The 18,742-nt window shown below is 33.8% G+C and overlaps 1 protein-coding gene across 8 annotated transcripts in view; it reads left to right on the top strand.

The window, feature by feature from the left end:
* The window catches only part of RASAL2 (RAS protein activator like 2), a 397,309-nt gene that overhangs the window by 121,866 nt on the left and 256,701 nt on the right, over positions 1-18,742 (top strand). For 2 of the 8 annotated variants that reach the window (XM_014783386.2, XM_014783388.2), the window contains exon 1: positions 10,345-11,075. The exons of 4 other annotated variants lie outside the window; for them this stretch is intronic. In XM_014783386.2, coding sequence (XP_014638872.1) covers positions 10,478-11,075 — 598 coding nt within the window. In that variant the 5' untranslated portion in view covers positions 10,345-10,477. Of the gene's footprint in view, positions 1-10,344; positions 11,076-18,742 lie in introns of those variants that run through there. 2 more of the 8 variants (XM_014783387.2, XM_087438338.1) reach the window with 1 other exon arrangement.

Raw genomic sequence — 18,742 nt, forward strand, 5'->3', positions numbered from 1 at the left:
TGCCTGCTGGATCTGTCCATTTCTGATAGAAGGGTGTTGAAATCTCCAACTAGAATAGTGGATTCATCTTTTTCTCCTTGCGGCTCTCTCAGTTTTTACCCCATGTAGTTTGGTGCTCTACACTTAGGTGCATACATGTTAAGGATTCTTATATTTTCTTGGGGAATTGACTCCTTTGTCATTAAGTAAAGCCGTTCTCTATCTCTGATCATTTTTCATTCTCTGAATTATGCTTTGTCTGAAATTAATGTAGCCACTTCAGCTTTCTTTTGATTAGCTTATATATGTGTTAGCATGGTACATCTTTTTCCATCCCTTTGCTTTTAATCTATCTTTATATTTAAAGCAGATTTCTTGTAGACAGCATGTAGTGAGATATCTTGTGTTTTGATCCCCTCTGACAATCCCTGTCTTTTAATTGGTGTATTTAGACCATTGACATTTAAAGTGATCATCAATATAGTTTAATTAATGTCTACTATATTTGTTACTGTTTTCTATTTGTTGCCTTTGTTCTTTGATCTCATAATTGTCTTACACTCCTTTTTTGTCTTTTGTGATTTTGGTTGAGCATTTTATATGATTCTATTTCTTTTCTCTCAGGGTATATGGGTTATACTTTTTTTTTTTTTTTTACTTTGTAAGTGGTTGCCCTAGAGTTTGCAATATATGTTTACAATAATCCAAGTCCACTTTCAAGTAATACTATATCACTTCACAGGTAGTACAAGTACCTTATAATAACAAAATATTCCTAATTCCTTCCTCTGGCACCCTCAATTTTGCTTAGTACAAGGTGCTTTCTTACTTATCAGATGTGCAATGCTGATATTTACTTGCAGTTATCAGAATATTATTCGTTTTCCAAGTATATATTCATTAAAGAACATATGAAACTTGTTGGTAGCTTGTAGTTATCTCTTTATGCTTAAGATTTTTTCCAAATGGTGATGCTAACATTAAAAATAATTTTTAAGAAAACATGGAAAAGCCAGATAGTAGTTTCTGCATTAACTAGATTGGCATTTCTGGAAAAAAACTTTTTAACAATTAAAGCAGTATTTCTTGCCTCTTTCTTGACCTCCTCCCATTTCACATTATTCTTTCATTAGTTTCCTCCTTTAATACTCCTCTCTATCCATATCCTTGAAGAAACAAATAACCACGTGGTTCCAGGAAAACATCTCCCTGGAGAGTATTTGACTGTCTTCTCCCCCTCTTAGGATATGTATTTTGATGTGATCTTCAGAGTATCAGAGATAATGTCAAACTGAAATATGTGATCACCGACCCTTCTCATTACTAGTCTGAAGTTAGGTACTTTTATTTTAGATCTTTCTCAGATTTTATTAAATTCAACAAGTATTTGTTGAGTGTTCACCATATGCCAAGCAGTCGGCACACTAAGGAGAATAAAAACAGAAATGGACGTTATAGCCTTATGGGTAAAACGGGTATTGATTAATAATCTCACAAGGAAATGTCCAAATACAACTATAACTGTAATAAAGAGATGCTCGGGCTGTAAAGGCCTATAATGGGGAGATTTGACCTAGTCAGGGAGGTCAGGAAAGACTTCCATCAGGAAGTAACACTTGAACTGAAACCTGAAGCATGAGTAGGCAGATGATAAGGGGAGGAAGATCCTTCCCAGTAGAGAGAGCACTGTGAACAAGAGCCCTGTGGTGGGAGGGAGAGTGGCTAGTGTCAAGGACCAAAATGATTCAAGTTTAAGAGCGAGGCTAAAGGGGTGGTGTAGGTAGGGACCAGGCTGTGTTAAGGAATTTTCATTTGTTTTGTATTGTTTTCCGAAGAATATCAGGAAGCCATTGAAAGGTTTTAGACAGGATCTAGTAAATTTGTATTTTGAAAAGATTATTCTAACTACAGTAGGAATAATGGTTTGCAGGGGGCCATAGTAGATGTAGGTAGATGAATCTAGGAGGCTGTTGTAATCCAAGTGAGAATTGATAGTATGTTGATTTAGGGGAAATGGCAAGAAGTAGATAGATTAAGTAATACTTAGGAGGGAAATTCAATAAGACTCATGGGTTGGATATTGAATGGTAAGAGAGGGGGATGACTAAGGTTTGGGGCTTGTACAGCTGGATAGATGTGGTGCCTTTTATTAGGATAAGGAACACTGGATGAGACCAGATTTTAAAGGACAGATCATGAGTTAGATTTTATACATTTTGAATTTGACATAGCCACAGAATGTCAAATTGAATATATGGTTATGTTGCTCAAAGGAGACTGATCTGAACTGGAGGTATAAGTTGATGTGGTAACTATGAATGATGATGTACATGATGAGAATGTGGAGAGGGGATGCCAAAGACCCAGTTTGAAAAACTTTCAACGTTTAGAGACTAGATAGAGAAGAATGACCCTCAAAGAAGACAGAGAAGGTGTGACAAGAGAGGTTAGAGGAAAACCAGAAGTTCTTATTTTTAAAAAAAGACTTTAAGGGGGCCAGCCCGGTGGTGCAAGCGGTTGGGTGCGCGCGCTCCGCTGCAGCGGCCCGGGGTTTGCCGGTTCGGATCCTGGGCGCACACCGACACACCACTTGTTAAGCCATGCTGTGGTGGCGTCCCATATAAAGTAGAGGAAGATGGGCGTGGGTGTTAGCCCAGGGCCAGTCTTCCTCAGCAAAAAATGAGGAGGATTGGCATTGGATGTTAGCTCAGGGCTGGTCCTCCTCACACACACAAACAAAGAAGACTTTAAGGAATCCTATAAGGAATTCCTAAAAGGCTTTTAGGAGTCATCTGTATTTTTGTTTTTATTTTAAATTGTTTTATTATTTTAAAAACTCATTGATTTCAACACTTGTCTGTTAAAAATAATCTTTATTTAGCCCTTCTAGACATATCTTTGTCTCTTAAATGAGAAGTAATTGTGTACGTGTCAGGTGTGTCTGAGTTCTACTACTTAGAAGGGAGGTCGTTTTTGCCACAGGAAGTGTTTCATCGGGAAGCAGATGTGCTCCAGTGATAGGCGATGGGAAGGGGATGTTTTGTTATTAATTACTTAGCTTTCTATAAACAAGGGTTTTGTAGTTTTGAAAGATGTCTTCTTCTGGTTTATAGAAATTAATCCTATTTTTAAAGCTTTTCATGAGTTGGTCTAGGAGATATGTACTCTCTTGTTCTACTAACAGAACTCCAGAACTCTTTGTTAATTGTAGCATATGTCATGTCTTCTATTACAAAGGAGTATGTGGGATATATAGAATAGAATTTAGTATAGAAAAGCTGTGTCTTAAGATAGGAAGTGGTTGCAGACTATTTGTAAACTGAAGAAGCTCAAGTTTTGCCTTTTCATCTCTGCTTGCTTCCCTTAGTTGAAATAAATCTAAAAAGATATTTTAATGAGAACCTGATATCCTATTTTAAACTTTAAAAAAGAAAGGATTTTAGCATTTAAACTAAATAACACTAGACTGTGGACTTAATGTCACACTTACGCTCCTTAAGCCTGAATTTCTCAACTATGTTCTGTGGATCATAATTTGGAAAATGCTAATTTAAGCAGATTATGGAATCCTGAACTGGGAATTAGGATACACGTGTGTTCTTGTTTTTTTTGCTGTTAACTAAGTAATTATGGACAAGTCTTTTCCCTCTGGCCTAGTTTGATTATATGTAAGAGTTGGTTAAGTTATCTGTGATGACTTGTCCAGTTCTGTGTTCTCTAATTCCCATTCTGTAGGTTAATGTTAAGGATTTTATTTTTGCTGTGGGTAGATTTAAATATATATATATTTATTAAAATTTTCTGCTTTCAAAAAGAATAAAAATATATATGCTTATTGTAAAATTTCATATATTACAGAAATTAATAATATAAAAATGAAAGTCTCTTGTAATAAAAATAACAGATTTTGTTGTTGTTAAAAAAGAAATAACTAAAAGAAAAAAGCAACAAATTTTCTTTCCATGCATATTCCACCATGTACATACTGACATATTATGATATTTATCACAAGTGGGATCATGCTCTACTTTTTATGGTGTATCTTGCTTTTCTACCTTATCTCTTGGACCTCCTACCACATAAGTTTCTCTCTTAAGTTTGTTCTTATTATAAATGTAGTATATACTCACAGTTAAATATTAAAACTGTAAAGACCTACGGTAATTTCTCAGTTGTACTTTCACAGGTAGTCACTCTTAAAAAATTTGTGTCTTTGTAGCACATTTAAATACATGTAAGTTTCTTTTTGTATAAATATGTACTGTGATTTATCTAGTTTCTCTCCTGTTGATGGTCATTAGCATCCCCCTCGCTTGCTGCCTTCCATTAAAGAAATGATGTAATTCATAAAGTGCAGAAGATTGTTGGATTTTTAATTGGGCTTCATTTATATGTTGTAGATAGTCTTTGCTGTATCCAAGAAAGAGATTTGGCTAGGATTATTGTATCTTTGATTCTCAGCACACTACCTTGAGAACTACTAAATCTCTATGTGATAAATATACACTCTCACAGAGTATTTCAGGCAAATGTTCTCACTTTGTTCTCAAATCCCAATACCATTTCTTATTTTGGTGAACCTTAAATCCCAATACAATTTCTTATTTTGGTGAACCTTACTGAATATCATGGGAGCATTGAGAACTCCTTTAGTCTTTTCATTTAAACATGTGTCTACAGCTTGCTATTCACAGTTTGGTTCATGGATCAGCAGCACAGGTACCACCTAGGAGAACCACCATTGTTAGAAATGTAGACTCTCAGGCCCTCACCCATGTGTACTAAAGCAAAGTCTCCGTTTTATTTGATCTCCCGGTGATTCATCCACGCATTACAACGTGAGAAACACTGGTCTGGAAGCAGATCTGTTGCTTTTTTTTTTTATGCTTCTTCGTTCTCCGTGCCCACATCATGAGTTTGGTTCTTTGGTTCTTATTGCTCTGATAAAGAGAGGAGGAAGAAAAGAAAAAAATGAAAAAGTTTGAACTAAAGAGCTGAATTTACTAAGGTTAAGAGCCTTTTCCCCTCTGCTTTCACTGTGCCTTTCAATGGTAAGGTCTCCTGTTGATTTTTACCTGGTTTTTACCATATCACTTACATGCAAGAGAAGAGAAAATACAGTCAGTTCTCTTATCGTGCTTGTTTTGAAAACGAGGATTTGTACCATGTGATTGATATTAGCAAAAAATTTGAGCATTACATGAATTTTGTATTTGCTTGCATGCCATTTGTCTGAGAAACACTAGCTGAACACAGAAAACTGGATCCAGGTACACATGCTGTGTAGGAAATACACAGAAAGCATACATTTCAACCAACTACCAGCTACCTCAGTTCTCCACAGGTGTTATGAGCCACACACATCCACTTACCGTGTTAAAGCTGTCCTTCAGACTTCAGATAACACTCCTTCCACCACTTTACAAAAATGGCAAAGCTGCAGCCTTTCTGATGCTCACTTCCACGGTCAAACTTAAGGCTTTTTTCAAGGTACGTGCCATATTTATTTTAGCATTTGAGTGTTTCTTAACCATTTAACATGTGTAAATTGGTCTACAGTTTTTATTAGCTTCCTATCTTTTTTTGTGACATTATTGAAGTTTCTGAATGTTGCTCCTCAACCCCATCTTCCCTATAAGCCCTGTAGTTTTATTGTGCAGTTTTGTATAATGTGGTGATTTTTAGGAATGCATGTCAAATTATAGCAGAATTGACTGTAACGGTAGAATCTCAAGATCAAGAGAATCTCAAAAGAAATTGGTTCTATCCTTTATCCTGAGATTTGGTAAAAATCCCCTAATTACACACTTTCTCTAACACCCTGTATACTCCTCTTCCTAATGTAAGCCTTTCCTGATCAACTGGCAGTTCCAAGAGGGCAGGGACAGTGTTTGTCCTGTTCTTTTTTGTTCCTCTAGTCCTAATACAGTGCCTGCCACATGGTAGGTGCTCAATAACAATTTGAAATATGACTCTATATTGATATAAGTACTTGCATATTTATTTAGGGAATTCAGATGTTTCTTCTGACTTAGCAACCAGAATACTTCTTAGAGCTGTGCTTTAAATATTACGAATTATTATAAAGAAAATTAGTTGATACTTGAGGTGGCAGAAACGTTCTTGTTCTGACCCTTCAATCAGCAGCCAATTTTTACAGTAGGTTTCATAATGAATGTAGTAATTCAGTGGTACTAGTGTCATTATTTTTAATTTTAAGAAATTATAAATCCTGTGAATATTTTCTTAAAAATTCATAAATTCATTATATATATTTGAGAAAATTCAGAAAATGAAGTGTCAGGTTACTATCTTAAATTCAGATGAAAGATAAAACTTTGAGAAATAACTAACATAAGTGATATTAGGCTTTCATAATGAGAGAAGACAATTTGAAGCATTTGTCAAATCCAACTTTAGTCAGCTGTGAGAGAGATGAATTTTCTTTATTTCTTTGATTATTCCTGTTTAAAAACTGTCACTTCCTTAGTCTGTAGTTCTTTTGCTTTTTGATTTCGCTTGAATCTTTTTCTGTGTTATTTAATATTTTCCAGTTCCATATTCCTCAAATAGGGAAGTTTATGGTAAGAATAATTGTCGTAGTTCCTCAAAAGAATTGAGTTGATGAGTTTAGAAACAACGATAATTATTTTTACCCATGACCTTTACCCATTTAGTGTGTAAAAGTGTTTTCTCATTTAACATTGAGTCTCTGAATTTCACAGTGTTGATTACAGGGCCCAAATTCTACTCTTACTGTTCAACTTTTCTCAAAATTATAGTCTTAATTTAATTTTCCATTGAGGTATTTTAATAGGATGATCTTGATTAACTTCCCTCCCCCGTAAGACCTGTGAAAGTAGATATTTCGTTATGTTGCCCAAAAGATATTCTGAAACAGGGACCATTACAGTATTAATAATAAAAATATTTGTATTATAGATCCAAAGGAAGTAGTTGTAAAATTTTTAAAAATTCACTTGTAGAGTGCAAAAAACTTCCATATACTCTACCCAGATTCAACAATTGTGTATGTTTTGCCCCATATGCTTTATCATAGTTTTTTTCTTGAATCATTTGAGAGTTAGTTGGAAACGTCATGCCCCTATATCCTAAATACTTCTGTGTGAATTTCCTAAGAATAAGAATATTTTCTTTCATAACCACAGTAAAATTATCAAAATCAGGAAATTTAACATTGATATGGTTCTACTATCAAATTCATAGTCTATATTCAAATTTTGTCAATTGTCCCCATAATGTCCTTTATAGCTATTTTTCGCCCTAGTTCAGGATCCAGTCCAAAATCATGCCTTGCTTTTAATTGTCTCACTGTAGTCTTCTTTGAATTGCATTAGTTCCATGGCCTTTCTTTGATCTTCTTGACCTTGACATTTTGAAGCAAGGAGAACAGTTGTAGATCTTCTTTAATTTGAGATTATCTGATGTTGCTTCTGATTAGTTTTAGGTTACGCAATTTTTGCATGAATAACACACAAGTGATGTTGTATCCTTCGCAGTTCACCATGTCAGGAGGCACATAATGTTAGTTTATTCTATTATTGGTATTTATTCTTTCATTCATTCATTCATTCTCTTCCATGTATTTACTCCTTTCCTCAAGCCTAAAGTACACAAAAAGTGGTTTCAAAATTGCTAACCCATAATACTGGATAAGCAAACCTACTAACTAGAGTTCAGTGTTGCTTACAATTTTTTAACATACAATTTAATTATGGCAAAATACATAAGTCTTAAGGAAACAGTTGGGTGAGTTTTGATAAATATATATACCCAAACTCACATCTCTATCAAGACTTAGAAAGTTTCTATCACCCGAGGTAGCTTCCTGGTGGCCCTTTTCTGTTAATAGTGCCCTCCACCACTGACAACTACTTTTCTGGGTTTTTTTCCATTATAGATTAGTTTCACCTGTTTTAGAACTCTATAGAAATGGAATCATACAGTGTGTACTCTTTTGTGCCCAGTTTTTGTTGGCATAATATTTGTGGTATTCATCCACATTGTTTTTTGTATTAGTAGTTCATTCTTTTTATGGCTGAGTAGTACAGCATTGTATGAAAATACTCACAATTTGTTTATTCATTCTACTGTCATGGGCATTTGGATTGTTTCTAGTTTATGGCTATTATAAATAAAGCTACTGTGAACATTTAAGTACAAGTATGTATATTTTAATTTTTCTTGAGTAAGTGTGTTTGAGTGGAACTGCTGGGTCATAGGGTAAATGTATGTTTAACTTTATTAAAAAAAATTGTTGAATTTGTTTTGTAGTAATTGTACCATGTTATGCTTCCATTACCAGTTATGACATTTCTGGTTGCTCCATATTCTCACCAACATCTGGTGTTATCAGCCCTTTAAATGTTAGCCATTCTAGTGGATGTGAGTGATATCTCACTGTGGCTTGAATTTGCGTTTCTTTAATTACTAATGAGGATGAGTACTTTTTTCATATGCTTATTGACCATTCATGTAGCTTTCTTTGTGAAGGGTTTGTTCAACTCTTTTGCCTATTTTTTAAAAATTAGGTTGTTTTTCCTTTTATTAATAAGTTGTTGGAGTTCTTTAAATATTGTGGTACAAATTGTGAGATGTTTGCATTGTGGATATTCTCTCCCATTTTGTGGCTTGCTTATTGTTTTTCTTAATATGTCTTCTATGGAACAGAAGCTTTTGATTTTCATGAATTCACATTTATAAATATTTTCCTGTCATAGTTATTGCTTTCTGTGTTCTAAGAAATCTTTGCCTACCCTCAGGTCACAAAAACTTCTCTTATGGTTTCTTTTACAAGCTTTATAGTTTTATATTTTACATTTAGGTTTATTTTCCATCACAGATTAATTTTTGTGGATGGTGTGATATCCTATAAATAGAGATTAGAGTTTAATGTTTATTGTTTTTCTCTTTGTGCAAATTCACATTTCTAAGTGTGTTTTTTTTTTTAAACAAGGGAAAATTTTACTATTGTAAGATACTCTAATTTGATATATTATGCTTTTGGGAAAGCCTAGTACTTCAACATTTCTTTAATATAGAAATGTATAAATTTAGAGACTAGGTATATAGACAAATGAAAATGAGATTATTGCTTTATGATAATGGAAATAACTAGAACATTTTAATATGTTTGAAAGAATAGGTGTGTTACTAAATTTACTATTTCTACAGTAAGAAGAGAGAGACTTAGTGTGAGAACTGGTTTTCATTGTACACATTCTACAAATAAATGCATAGCTTTTTAGTTTTCCAGATGAAATCATCATTTTTTATACAACTTACAGAGTGATTTGATTGCTCTGTTATATTTCTTTTATTGGTGGTCTAAAGTCTGTCAGGCTTTCCATTCGAAACCCCTGTTTTCAGGAGTTTATGAGCAGACAGTTGAAAAAATAAAATAACCAGCCAAAAACTTGGCATTCATGATCTTGGTTCAATATAAGGTACTTGGCTTTAACAAAATTTTAAATAGTCAGCTGTTTTTTAAAGTTGTAAGCAGCACAAAGAGGAATAAAGGAATTTCTTTGGTTAAATAGATAGGGAATATTTTTCCAGACAACTTATCCCAGTTAGATTTATAAAGCAAACTTTCCCCTTCTCGAAATCATTTAAGTATGTACATTCCTATGTTCCAGTTGCCACAAGATCTTGCCTCAAGACTTTCCTTTTCCTTTGCTATAGTTCAGAGCAAATATCCTCTATCCCTGTTCTCTTTTCTATCCATTTATGCTTTTTTAATTCTCTTTATTTACAATAAAAATGGCTTTAAATTTTGACATTCTTGTGTCCTTTTTTCTTCCCTTTTGCCTTGCCTAATTGAATAAAACAGTATATGACTTTACCTATTGGTTGAAAAACAATATTAACTTTGAGAGAAGTTGTGGTGTAAATAGCAATGATTTTCTTGAAATTAAATTTCTGAAATGCAGACTGTAAAAACTATTCTGAAGAGCTGTCACTTAAAGAGCAGGCTTTAAGCAAGTTTTTTTTGTTTTTTCTTCTTCCGGAAAGTGTGTATGGCAGCTTGAGTACTTTCACAATCTGTTTTTAACCCACTATGATTTGCATGGTGAACACTTAACTACTATTGGTTCATAAAGGTGTTTGTGGGTTTTGTGTCACTTTTATTTCACTTCTTATTTTTTTTATAAATCATTTCCTGAAGACCTAGTACAGAAATGTAGCCTACTGCAAGAAGCAAGAAGATCTTCTGGAAATCTTTACTTTCTCTGTACTCTGTAGATAATTTGCTTCAGGCAAGAGATTTTTGGGTGCTGCTGAAATTTTGGAGATCTGGGAAAATGGGATAATAACATGACACCAGCTCTTAAGCAGCAACATCTGCTGTGGTTCAAAGCCACACGAAGAAAGCTGCTTAAGCAGTTGAATGTTTTGGACTGCACGGACAAGTGTGGTTCAACTGCAAAGACTGCGTGCGGAATAGAGGAAACTTACAGTTTAAAGAAGTTTAAAAATGGAGTCGTGGAAGATGAGCCTCTTTAAGAGACAAACATCACCTTGTCCTCCAAACTATCGAAGATCTTTGTCAGAACCTGCTTATGCAAATTCAGACATAGAAACAAGCTTAAAGAGTTATCCATGGTGTGGTCCAGTGAAAAGCAAGAGGAAGAAAAATGAACACACTGTTTCTAATCTAGGAAAGCCACTGGGTGCTTATCGGTGGCAAACATACTCCAGCTTTAGGTGGAAAGGGGGCAAAAGGGAGAGATTGCAAAATAATAAAGGAGACTTGGATGAACCACAACAGAAGGTCCTGCCAAAGATGGTTGATAATAATGCTTCTTCCTCTGCTAATGAGGTCCTTCGAACATCGACAGAGAAGCTGAACCTAGTCAACACCCAGTCACTTCGGGTTCCATTCACCAGATCTATTTCAGAGCCGGAACCTCGCTGCAGTATCAGATTTGTTAGACCGTGGCCGACTTCAGTGAGATCTGTGGAGTCTGAGCAGCAGGGATATTTCATCCGTGGCATTTTCTCTACTCTGTCCAGTGGCTTCTCCAGGATGCTGAGTCTAAAAGGAGAGTCAACCAATGAGCCAGTAAGAGAAGGTATATTGTGATGAAGAAGGGGAAAGAAGGGATGGCTCAGATTTAATTACTATTGGAATTTTAATTAATTGTGTTTTATGATAAGCTAAACCATTCTGTTTGCTCATTATAAAACAAATTTATTTAATTAGTACAATTTTTAAAAAGGGATAAATACTGCTTCAGAAACCCTCTTTAAATGAGTGATAGGAAATAATTATAAAAATCTGGTTAACCAAAAATTTGGATTTGGTTAAACTAAGGAATATTTTTATTAGGTTATACTCTTGCACTCAATTTTGGGGCCTGTGTAGAAGTTTTTTGTTGTGTTTTGCTTTGTTTTTACCCTTATTTATCCCCTTTGATCTACTTTTGCAAGTTAAATGCAATTTAGAGGGAGAAATAATCAAATAATTTCCTCATGACAAGTTGAGAAGTAAAAATAGAATTTCTACTGTTATCTCTTCATAAAAATTAACAAATGTTATTAGAACTATTTAGAGCAGAATCGTATTGGTAGCTTTTAATAAGGTGAAATTTTGACTTGCTTATGTCATAAAAATACACAATTTGAATATAGAAGTAGAAGATGCAAATCTTGAATATTTGTTAAGATGACAAAATAGAAATTTGTGTTTGACTCATTTCAGACAACAGAATCATTGATTTGTTGTAAACCTCATTTAGGACTTGTTTAAATTAAAAAATGTTTTATATTGACGGTAGCATTGTTAAAGCCAAAAAAACCTCTTAAATTTTTATCTGATTGCCTTAGAGATGATTGACCTTATCTGATGAACTATTTCACTTATGTGTTAGGACCTATGTTTGTTTATTTTTTGTTTTTCAAAATCTTAACACTGAAACTCTGATAATATATCCATCCACTTGAGGTCATTTTTGGACAAGCTCTTACCATTAGAAAACTTTAGGTTATCTTTCTTATGAGATTGACCACATCAGCAGAAGTTTTAAACTTATGCTAAAATTGTGAGAATTGTTGAAGAATTTTGTTATTGGAGTACAATTTAATTCCTTTTAAAATAAAGTTGGAGAATGCAAAAGTGTGATATATCAGTGAAAAGTTAAGTGATTTTCCAAATATATGTAAGCCAATAATTCAATATTTCTCCTAAACACTGTCCTTTCCAGATTTTCCTTTGCTCAGTGAGTTTTAATACTATAAATGTATATATTTTCTTCCTACCCTTGGATTATAGATAATTACCAAGAGTAAAATCTTTCTTGATGTTCCTTTGTTAACATTCTGTTACCATTTTTGAAAGACTAGGTTGTTACATTTCCTTGGATGCTAGTATGTCTATTTCCTTGTCAGGTGATCAAAGGATGATGTAAAGGAGCATCAAAGGAAATCATGAATTTAAGATAAATTCTTAGAATTAATGCCTCTCAGTGGTTAACGTATGTACATTTGATAAAAGAAGGCTATAGGGTTTTTTTTTAATATTTGTATTTACAAACATTTTTGGACTTTTATAGTTCACTTTAAGTTTTTAACAAATATGCCAAGCTACTGATTGCCTACTATGTATGAGTTGCTCTGAGAATGTGTTCCTGCTTTTTACACATTTTTGGTCTACTTAAGGAGATATGAAATGTTCTGTATTTATTACTTCCTAATATCTATTCTAATCATAGAATAATTAGGCATGTCGAAACATATACAGAGTTTCAGGTGGTATTATAAGGGATTTCAAGTCTAATAATTAAAAAACAGTACATAGTATTCCAACCAGTCAGATCAGCAATTTTTATAACCGGTTACTATGTTATCTCCTAAGTGTTTCACCAATGGCGAGTCAAGCTCTTAAGACTGAAATGTACTATTTAATACAAAGATTGAAGGTAGTTCTTGTCAAGAGATCTCCTTTTCTTTTGGGCGGTAGCTTCTACCCAGTGTGGAGTCTCTGTCAGTGGTTTTCTAACCATCTGAGGTTATGAACCTTTCTTCCCCACAAGGGAAAGAATACGATTGGCCTAGGAGACCTGAATTCTACTTCCCTCTATGCCAGTTACCATTTGTGAAATTTAATCTCTGAATTTCTCTTTACACCTTTGTGAAATAGTAATTCCTTCCTCACAAGTGGTAAATGAAATTTGAACATGCTATGTAAATTATAGTTTACACATGCTATGTGAATAAAAAGTGTTCATATCAGAGTTCTTATTGCAGTATTGTGGCAAGATATGGAATTATCAAGACATAGATGTCTTTTAGGCTGTGTTAAGAAAATCGACATATTTCTTTTTTTTTTTTTTTGTGAGATCAGCCCTGAGCTAACATCCACGCTAATCCTCCTCTTTTTCCTGAGGAAGACCGGCTCTGAGCTAACCTCTATTGCCAATCCTCCTCCTTTCCCCCGCCCGCCCCCCAAAGCCCCAGTAGATAGTTGTATGTCATAGTTGCACATCCTTCTGGTTGCTGTATGTGGGACACGGCCTCAGCATGGCCGGACAAATGGTGTGTCGGTGTGCGCCCAGGATCTGAACCCGGGCCGCCAGTAGCAGAGCGCGCGCACTTAACCACTAAGCCATGGGGCCGGCCCTCGATATATTTCTTAATTTGAAACTCACTAGTGTTTGTTACTTTTCTTCTTCAATATGAACTGCAAGATGTGAGGCGTTAAATAACGTAGTATGTATTTAAAGCATTTAAGACAGTGTTTGGCACATAGCAGTTGTTTAATATATATTAGATATTGTTTCTATTAAGAAAGTGAACTTGGATATAGTTTATTAAAAAATCAGGAGGAGAAAGAGGATATCTGATTGTTGAATTTGTTATAATTCGCGAATATAAATAAATTGTAATGTTCTAGTCTTAAATTCTTTGAACCCAAACTTGTTCTGAGCATGTGCATGTTCTGAGCATAAACAAGTAATAATTTCTTATATCACAGCTGAACACAATTACCCTTGTGTTTAAAGCAATGAAATTTATCATACTCAGGGTTCCTAATCAATTTAAAAGGGAGAAGCTCAAAAACTTCACTACTGTTCTATGTTCAACCCTCCAGTTGTGCAATATATATTCCTTCATTTGATACAATACCTAGGTCAAATGATACAATATAAAAAATAAAACTTTTACTTTTTATAACTAAAAGTGATTCTAACTGCTTTGGGCTCATGTCTAAGCATGGAGTCAACATGCCTGCAATAGTGGAAATAAATTGAAACACCCAGTAAGAGAGGAATAATTAAACAGGTTATGACATATCAAATCAACAAAATACCATATGGTCTACATAGTTGACACTTACTAGTTATGTGCAACTTAGAAGAAACTGTTAAATTGTAAACATAAATGGGATGTAAACTATATAGATGTAACGTGTATAACACTTAGAAAGTAGAAATTACTGGGAGGCAATTTCATTCTTAAATTATTTTTCTTCTTCTGTCGGTAGGTAGAGATAGGAATGAAAGCTTTAAAAAAAAAAAGTAGGAAAGGAAATTAAATATACCCCATGTAGTTCTCCTTTCTAGTTGTAATTTATCTTTTCTCTTTATCTATACTGTCATAGTAATAAAAATATCCTCTCTCCCCAGTGTTAGTTTTTAAAGACCTCCTAACTCAGGAATTAGAAAAAAATTTTACTTTTTTTCTTCTCGATAATTTTCTTTTAATATTCTCATTCAATTTTTAATAACTTTTCCTTAAAAACCTTATTAGAAAGGACCTTAAACGTTAACTCACCAACAATTTATTGAGTTCCTGAAACACTGTTCTTGGTGCTGGGAACATAGCACATTATTTTATTAACTAACAGCTTCCTCACTTATTTTAGGGAATTAGTAAATTAGAAAAAAAAATAAAGTACTCTAAGTTCACTAGATTTACATATAATAATTCACTAGATTTACATATAATAAATAGTAGTAAGGTCTAGTTAGTATAAGAATTTAAATGGTGCCTCACATCTTCTCTATAATTGGACCTTCTGTTTGCTTTATATCATAATGAGTTGACAAAAGAGCTATCTCTGCAAACTACGGAGAAATGTGTTCCCTTCCTGCCATTGCTCCTAAGAATCACTGCATTTCAGCATGTGTAACACCTACCAAGCTAGCATTTTGTTATCCATCTCTCGCATCTAAGCTGTCCTGCAGTTACTGATTCAGTATTTTGCCACTTACGATATTTATGTTGTCTATTGTTAAGCAACCTTGAAGTTAATAAATTTTTAAAAATTTAGGCAACGAACTTGAATACTTTAGGCTATTTTTGTATACGTCTACTATATTTGAAATTATTCAACATATCAATATAATTCTTTCATTTTAAATAAATGTATTCTGGATGTATTAGTCTGCTAGGGCTGCCATAACAAAATCGCTACAGACTAGGTTGTTTAAAAAACAGAAATTCATTTTCTTGCAATTCTGGAGGCCAGAAGTCTAAGATCAAGGTATAGGTGGGGTTGCTTTCTCCTGAGGCTTCTTCAGCTTGCAGATTGGTCTCGCTTTTTGTTGTATTCTCACTTGGCCTTTGCTCTGAGCACAGGTGCCTCTAGTGTCTCTTCCTCTTCTTATAAGGACACCAGTCCTATTGGATTAGGGCCCCAGCCTTATGACCTCATTTACTTAATTACCTTCTTAAAGGTCCTATGTCCAAATACAGTTACATTGGGGGTTAAGGATTCAACATATGAATTTTAGGGGGGACAAAATTCAGTCCATAACACTAGGGAACAAAGGTTTCAACAATTATGAGATCATTAATGAAATATATTAGCATAAATTTTAAAATGTTACGTGATGTAGTCACATATGCTGAAACTTTAAAAAAAATTTTGTTATAAAGTTAAGTGGCTTTAGAGAAATATAGGCTATATCACTTTAAGTTTATGTCTCATTTCCTTATTATTTATGTATATTTTTTAAATGGTTATATTCACTGCAAAATATGTGCTGAGTTATCTTCCTTTTTTTGATTTAAGACTATTTTATATACATTCCCATTTATTGACCAGTAATAAAAATGGTAAGGATGTTGGATTGTCTGGTAATCTGTTACATTGAAATGTTGAAGTATGTTCTACTGGACATTTCAGTTGTTTATAGTTTTTTCCCATTACAGTTTCCACTTATGGAAATCTCTTTTTTTTTCCTGTTGGCTTATTTCTTTGGGGTATATAGGAATAATTATACCTTGGAATGTGACTATCTTGTAGCTCATTATATATTGTAAGGTTTTCCGATAGAAAGATATAACACATTAATAATGCCCATAACAATTTGAGTACAGTTTTCTCTCATGACATTACCAAATTTGGGCTTAAGCATTCTGGGTTTTCTTTGTTTTTTGTTTTACTCATAGCATGAGGTGAGGGAAAGGAAAAGATCTTTGGAGTTGGACAAATGGCTTCAAATTTTTACCCATGCTGTTGTCTAGTTATATGACTGAGAAAGTTTCCTGTAACCTTTCTGAGCGTCTATTTTCTCATCAGTAAAATGTGCGATGATGATAACTATTTTGTAGGGTTGTTGCAGATAGTAAATGAAACAAGATGCCTAGCTCATATTAGGTAGTTACTTAATAAAAGTTTTATGATTATATGTTTAATGGGTATATAATATCACTATTATATTTTTATTTTATTTGTTAATGAAATGGCACATTTTTTCCCTAAAATGGTTTATATTTGTAATATAATGTGATCATTTTTCAAGTAGAATCTCTTGTTTCCTTTGATTATTTATCAAGTTGAATCTGAGTAAATGTAGCAATATTTATTTTCAATTATTTTACATTGTAGGTTCTAAAATTATTTGTTTATCCCAAATATTCTTGTTTTTAAATAAAATTTGAGCAGTTTAAAAGAGCTATTCAAATCTTATAAAGCATGTTTCTGATCTTCTTTTATTTCTTCATTATTTAGAAAATTTATCTTAACATTTAGTACAAATATATTCTTATATTTCATTATTTAAAAAAATTCTTTTAAATGCTTACTTATCCTTTCTGGGATTGATTTAGTTGTATGATATGATGTGTAGAACTAAGTAAGCTGTTAGCAATATTAATAACAGTTGTACCAAATTATTACTTTCTACATGACTTCAGCATATGTTTAAAATATTCTGAATGTCTCTATGTCTGTTTTAAAATGTTCCTTGGAATTGCTCTTATTGGCACAGATTGTACCGTTTCTGAAAGCAATAAGTTTTTTTCCTGCAAAATGAAATAACCTTTTCTCCAATTATAAAGTAAAAAAAAAATCACTGTATAAATTTTATCAAAGACAAAAATATAAGGAAGACCATTAAAACAGGCCATAATCCTTAGTTGCCAAGCTAAAGATTTTAATTTTTTTTTGAAAGATTTTATTTATTTATTTATTTTCCCCCCAAAGCCCCAGTAGATAGTTGTATGTCATAGCTGCACATCCTTCTAGTTGCTGCATGTGGGACGCGGCCTCAGCATGGCCGGAGAAGCAGTGCGTTGGTGCACGCCCAGAATCTGAACCCCGGGCCGCCAGCAGCGGAGTGCGCGCACTTAACCGCTAAGCCACGGGGCCCACCCAGGATTTTAATTTTAATTTCAGGTATGAAACAGTTATATGATAGTTATGTGATATGATGCTGCTTAGTCCTTATGTGGGAGTTAGATCTGGGGGTAAGTTTTGGCTCTGCCTCTTTTTAGCTGTGAAGTAGACATAACCTATCTGATTCCCTATTTTCTTTACAAGAAAATAGAGCTAGTAATACAGATGTCACGGAGTTGTTATAAGGATTAAATTTGTCAAGTGCTTTACTTAACTCATAGTAGGGGCTCAATTAATGGTAGCTTTAAAATAAAAGTAAAGCCATCTGTTCATGAGGCTACACCCTGGAATCTTCTTGGGGTAGACTTAATACATGTTCCAATCTTAATTATACATTTATAAATCATTTCTTAAGATAACCAGTTTTGTCTAAGTGATATTTTCTAAATGTGTTCTCAAATTCTGGAAATACTTTACTTTAGCTTCCTATTTACTTACTGTTTAATTAATAGAAGAACAATTGCAATTTTTTACAATATGTAGTCTCCTCAACCAAGAGCACTGTGTGTGCATGTGTACACTTCCATTTGTTCATGACTTCTTTAATTTTTCCATTGAGATTTTGCAAATTTTCTTAATAAAAAAAAATTAACCTTCAAATATTTTGCTATACTTGTGATTGGGCTCTCTTTTGATTGCGTGTTTTATAGTTAATTTTAAAGATGATAGGGCCGGCTCCGTGGCTTAGCGGTTAAGTGCGCGCGCTCTGATGCTGGCGGCCCGGGTTCGGATCCCGGGAGCGCCCCGAGGCACCACTTCTCTGTCCAACGCGAGGCCGAGTCCCACGTACAGCAACTAGAAGGATGTGAACCTATGACATACAGCTGTCTACTGGGGCTTTGGGGGGAAAAAACTGAATAAATAAAATCTTTAAAGATGATAAAGAAGTATGTTGACTTTTCTATTGAGCTCTAGTTAATTACTGACTATCTGATATTTAAAATCAGCATTCTTTATTTTAGAAGCAGAATATTTTACTGGAAAGAGATGAATGTTTGGAGACATAAAGACCTGTTTTCAAATTCTTTATGTGTCATGTGTTTGCCACATAATTCTTGGTGAGTTATGTTTGACCTCTCTGAGCCTTATCTTCCTCATATTTAAAATAAGGATAAT

Source organism: Ceratotherium simum, chromosome 2 (assembly GCF_057802395.1).
Source record: "Ceratotherium simum simum isolate JZ-2026a chromosome 2, ASM5780239v1, whole genome shotgun sequence".
Lineage (NCBI taxonomy): Eukaryota > Metazoa > Chordata > Mammalia > Perissodactyla > Rhinocerotidae > Ceratotherium > Ceratotherium simum.